The following is a 5,814-nucleotide window of genomic DNA, read 5'->3' as shown; positions in this document are numbered from 1 at the left end:
AGTGAAGAAAGGGGAAACACTAAGGCCTGTTCCTAGTCTAAAAAATAAAAAGATCCCCCAAAATGCTTTTTCTTTTTTTGCAAGAAGCTCTATTCAACAAACTGTTTCTTTTTAACATCTATTGTACTGAACATGTTAATTTATGATCGTCTATTATAGTGAACATGTTAATTTATGATCAGAGACCACATGATAACTTTGCAGTAATTGGAGACAAGAAAGGAAATCTGACACAGGTTTTTTTTTGAGGTTGGCCCACGTAAAGATTTCAATTACTGAATACATCAGGGCTTCTGAAAATGCACATGGAACTGAAAGGCCACAAGTGAGATTAATTTGTTCTTCTTAGAATTAGCACCTTTCAATAAACGGCTTCAGTGCAGAAAATGTAAGCTCAGCCCCTCTAAGCCCACTGTTGCATTCTTAAAATTTCTATTTAAATTTGATGATCACTTCAGAAAGCATTTGTTGCTTTGTGAGTAGTGAGGAGGTGATAAAACAATTAGACTGAGCCATAACATTCATGGTTTGAATCTGAACATTGTTTTCTGCCAGTGGAGGGGAAGGCAGCTTGCGCTGATTGCCCCTCTTGTTGCAGACTCCCAGTTCCCTGCTTGCAGACGGTGCCCTGCAGGTCCCCTGGGAGCAGCATTTCAGGAACTCAGTGGGCTTCAGCCAGAGCCGGGAAATACTCCTTGTAAGAGGGAAAATAACTTTTGGATTCAGCCTAATGGGCTGGATCCAGCCAGCCTTTTCGCTTCATCTCACCTCGTTCTCCTGACTACAGTCCGTGCAAGTGCCATGATCCATGGCCTAGCCTTTTTGGATAGTCAGAGGATGCGCATTCTTCCCTTTCCACTACAGAAAAGCTGGTTCGATCCAGCTCAGGTCCGTAGCCAGGATTCTGTGGCTTGTGGGGCAAAACGTTTTCTGGTGGGGCTGCCATTATTTTTATGTCAGCTCCAATCCACCCCCAAGCCTGACAGCCAGCAGCCACCCCTCTCCCTCCCCTCCTGCAAGATTTAAAGGGCCCTTAAGCTGATTGGTGGGGAGCACGTGGCCCGCTGATCGGCTGGAGGGGTCCTTTAAGTCTTGCAGGAGGGAGGGAGAGGGGTGCGTGCCATCCTCCGCTTCGTCTCAAAAGCATTTAAAGTTTCCCTTTAAATGCTTTTGAGAAGAAGCAGGGGGGGCCATGCTTGTGCCCCCCTCTTCTAAAAAGTCTTGTGGGGCTGGCCCTTTAAGGAAGGGGGCAGAGCCCCCAGTAGCCCCACTGTAGCTATGGGCCAGATCCAACTCAGTGTGTGTGATATCTGACTATACACTCACTGTGCATACTTGGAGAGAAAATCCAAAGTGTGTTCAGTGGGATTTACTTCTGAGCAGACATCCATCAGATTTGGTTTTGAATCCTTGGTTCCACCAGGGATAGACATGGTCTCGAGTTACTGCCCGTGTTGTATACTTGATCATACATTTCTCCTACAGGTGACTCTCAAATACAGAATTCAAGGACTGTCGTATCGGCAAAAGTTGAAATGTTTGTCGCTTCAGAGCTAATTATTTAGTAACCCATCACAATACCTCAGAAGACAGTAGAACATTTTAGTCACACAACATATTTGTAGGAGGATTGTTGTCACAAAGTGTAACTGTCGGTGTTTCTGATTTTCCACATGTCTCTGAGGAACATGGAATAAGTGTATCTTTAACTTCTCCAGTTGTTCTGGTCTCAGGAAGACAGTCCTCTTGTCCTGATGCAGTTACTCCGGTTCAGCTTGAATCCCTGAGGATGTCTTTCACTAATGCATAGTTTTTCAAATTTTGTGTGGACAAAAGTCTGTAAGACTTATCTATGAATGTACATTTGTAACTGAACTCTTCTCTCCTGACCCCCAGCGCTTTGGAATATGAATTAGTCTGTAGGTAGTCGAATAAGTTGTCCTACTGACCGTTCCCCCCTTTCCATTAAAATAAATCCAAGGGGCAACAATCCCTTCTGTTTGTTGAATACACTTGGAATAAGTTTTTCTTAGGAAAGTAGTGTATTCCTGCAAAGCTTGCAGCTGTTGAATACCTGAGTAAGAGAGTAGTTAGGGAAATGGAAAACACTGTTGCAATTGTAAGTTTGGTTTGTTTCTGATTAAGTTGTTCTTGTTCCGATTGAGTTAATCTTGAAGCTGTTCCTCTCCATTGATAACACTATTTCAACTCATATGTCTAGCTTTTGGATGCAGGCCATAGTTATTTATGGGATACCTAAAGGCTTTTAGATTTGTCTGGTCATTTTCACACACACACACACACACAGCAATAATAAGCTGCTGTGTCACACCACAGGCAACTTCTGGGATTTTACTCTGTTTCAGAAAAGGTTTGCCATGTGGTGTTTCAGGGTGGGGTGGGGCCGTCACCTCTGGCCATCCTGCCAATGTTCCTAAGCAAGCCAGTTTGTCCAGGTGGGATAAACTTCTTTTTTTAATTCCTTTTAAAATAATCATTAACAACAATGAACGTCAAAAACATTAAACAAGCAACAACAAGAGATAAGGATCAAGTAGCCTCAAAAGTCTATTATGTAACAGGAAAAACTAACGTTTTTGAACATTTATCAACCAATAATGAAGAGTGTGAAGTGCTGGTAATTATGCTACCTCTGTCAGAAAAGCGAGTGTGAGGACTAGTTTTGGGGGACTCCATAATTCAAAATTAAAGTGTTTTTTAAAAAAATAAAACAAGACCCTTAACATGCCTCATGCCTTAAGTAGCTTTTGGGATCCCAGCCAGAAGTATCCCTTCATTACACCAGAAACTGAACAGAAGTTGCTGAGTTATTTAAAAGTTAATCAACAGTAATTCATTAAATGTATTTATGTTTTCTTTTTTTCCCCACACAGGTCATCCTTATAGAATTTTTACCAAAGACACCAATTTTCCGACCAGATTAGCATTTGCTTTACAATAGAGACTTTCCCAAGTATGTTGTCTTTCCAATGGTGCCTTGCTTGGTGCTCTACTGGTGGTGATACAAGCGTGGGTTCTACAGAATCTTGTGGTGTTTTTCATTATTTGTTATTTTTTTTAAATAACAGCATGTTCAAAGTGCATTTTGTCAAATATTGCAGAAATCATTTCATGCAATGTCATAGATATTTAAGTTATTATCTGTCCCTCTTCTGTTGTCCATGTATCCTGATTTTCAGAGTCTTTGTATAGACATATATGTGTGTATGTGTTTTTGAGTGTGTGTGTGTATACACACACACATATATAGCTATAAATACACAACCAAAAATAGCTATAAGTGAGAAGGTATTTTAACCCCAAGATACACATCTGTAAGTTGTGAGAGTTAGCAATCACTCTGACCTATGCACCTGCATCTAGTCTTTGATATTTCCATGTTTTGCCAGTGGCATATCTGTACATATCAGTTTTCCCTTCTCCATTCTGGAACATCGAGCAACCACCTGTGAGGTGATCAGCGGCAGCACTGGTTGATATCCAAACATCACTTCTCCATTCCATGAAGAAAATCCTGTCAGCTCTGAAGATTGTTCCTCCTCCAAGAAACTTGAAATTGGATCACTGTTGTTCCACTAGAAGGATGGGTGATAGATTTCTGTGTGTCCAATGGTTAATACTGCTCAGGATCATTAAAAAAAAAATATCATTAGTATTTCATAGCAGGCGGTGGCAGATGTAATGCCGATCAGTCTCTTAACTTTTGCTAAGAGATCAGGGGGGAACGGGCTCTTAACCTTTTAAGTACAGGTTTAAAAGAAATAGACCAAGGCTGTATCTGCGGTGGCTGAGAGGGAGAATGCTGTGCCTATTGTGAATCGGGATGCCGGCACAAAGTTGGCAACTGGCAAGAGACTCATTGTTGGGTGGGAGGGAGGGTTCATAATGATGTTATCGGCGACGCTCTGGCATTCGACCAAAATTCAATCGCTTAACCATTGAGTTTTGACTGAATGCTAGAGCGTCACTGGTATCACACAGATGTAATATCTGGTTCTGCTGGAAGTGACATCAGTGTGTTAAAATGCTGGTGGTAAAAAAAAAACAAAAACCATTTTTTTCCCTGCCATCCAGCTGAGCAGCAATGGGGACCGGAGAGCCCTTGCCCGCAACAGGAACATGGCAACTGCAGTTGTGGCTAACGCCATTGTTTTTATTGTTTACCACAGCTAATAGTACACAAGAATGCAAGATTGTTAGACATATATTTGTTAAAAGATTTACTTTGGAATGAGGTTTTTAAATGTTAGTGTTTGACCCCAATCTGTTGAAAGTCAGAGGCTCTCAATCCCTAGTGAAAGCAATGTGGTAGTTTCAATGGGACTGAAAAGTGTAACTAACTTTCTAATTTTTTATTTTTAAACTCTCCCTTGGGTTGGGACCTTTATATGTAAAACATTGGGAGCGTTGTGCCAGAAGTTGTGTCTTGACTTTTTACATCTGTCTGCCAGATGTATAAATAAAAAATGGGTTATTTGACTAATTGCTTACAGAATGTATTGGGTAAACACGACATCCTGACTTCTTCCTTTAAGTTTACAGGTTAGCCTTTTATTTTTGCACAAAACATTTTAAAAATATGGGTATGTGATAGTATGCTTTGGTCAGGCCAGTTTTTAGTTTTTGGTCATCTTTCTTGGCTGTGCATATCTTCATGTATTATGTTTAAAGCCTACATAATGATGTTATTTCTCAAAATGTGTTCCTTTTGAGTTTAACATACTTGAGCTATCACATATGTTAAGGGCCTATTCATCATGTAGCAGAGCAATAATGTGAATAGTCAACAAATGCACCCTGCTTAATATTTGTATTAATAACAAGTTTACCCCTCTGCAAGAATACCGTTTTTCTTTTAATTGTTTAAATACAAGTTTCACATTATTGTCATTAATCAAATATGTGGATTGTGTATTTGTTCGGTGTTTCCCATTCGTTAGCAGGATCTTCATTTGCAGGTTGCCTATCCTTTGTTGCTGTGGTGGCCAGAATGTTCTAGAAACGTATTTTGAGTCGACGTTTGTCTAGGCTCTCCTTGCATGTCACAAAATACAGTTCTTCCACGACTTTGCTTTTATCTGTGGATTTTTGGACACAAACCAACTAAAGTCAGGCATTTCTAAATCCCAGTTATTTCCAGAGCAGAGAATTAAGGGTATGCATAACTCTCTCTTGCTGAAAACAGTGGGACCTTTTTTTACTGGACCATCCTAGTTGTTCTTTACCCGGGTGGCGGGAGGGGGGGAATTGCCTGGATTTTTTAAATAGTATAAGGGTTTTAAACGTTTCTACTGTTAATGATCTGCTTTTCCTGGCAGAGGGGGGAGGAAAAGACTGTAAAGCAATTTTAAAATCGGTAAACATTCTATGATATATTTAAAACATGCATGTTTTGAGCACATTTTTTTATTTTAAAGAGGTAGACCGTGATCCAACACAGTGTTGCTGCTTAAGTCATTGGGTTCGATCCAAACCTACCATGAATGGAGTGGCTTCTGCCAAGTCACTCTTAGTTGCAGTACTGCATGTATCCTCCCATGCTGTTCCTGAGAGACTCCCAGCCTTCAAAAGCAGCTGTGTGAGTGTGTGCTGGGGGTTGTGTTGAGAGAAGACAGCAGATCTCTTCTGCAAACTCTCCCCATTTGTAGGCTCCAACACACTGATTTCACCTGGCTTCATCTGTGTTGAATTGTGACCTTGACTGGTAAACAATGAGAAACCCGGTAGAAATTTCATCAGCATGGCTGAACTCAATGAGCCCTTATAGATGTAGACCCCTATCCAGAATTCTGG

The 5,814-nt window shown here is 40.7% G+C and overlaps 1 protein-coding gene across 1 annotated transcript in view; it reads left to right on the top strand.

The window, feature by feature from the left end:
* Window positions 1-5,080, top strand: part of CHIC2 (cysteine rich hydrophobic domain 2) — a 39,129-nt gene extending 34,049 nt beyond the window's left edge. Inside the window, exon 6 of the mRNA XM_015416477.1 lies at window positions 2,895-5,080. Within this exon, the coding sequence (XP_015271963.1) occupies window positions 2,895-2,945 (51 nt within the window). The 3' untranslated portion in view covers window positions 2,946-5,080. The remainder of the gene's footprint in view (window positions 1-2,894) is intronic.
* Window positions 5,081-5,814: the final 734 nt, after the last annotated feature.

The sequence above is a fragment of the Gekko japonicus genome, unplaced genomic scaffold (assembly GCF_001447785.1).
Source record: "Gekko japonicus isolate JY-2015 unplaced genomic scaffold, Gekko_japonicus_V1.1 scaffold2272, whole genome shotgun sequence".
In the NCBI taxonomy this organism is placed as follows: domain Eukaryota; kingdom Metazoa; phylum Chordata; class Lepidosauria; order Squamata; family Gekkonidae; genus Gekko; species Gekko japonicus.
Note: the sequence above shows the minus strand (reverse complement) of the source record. Positions and strands in the feature narration are given on the sequence as shown.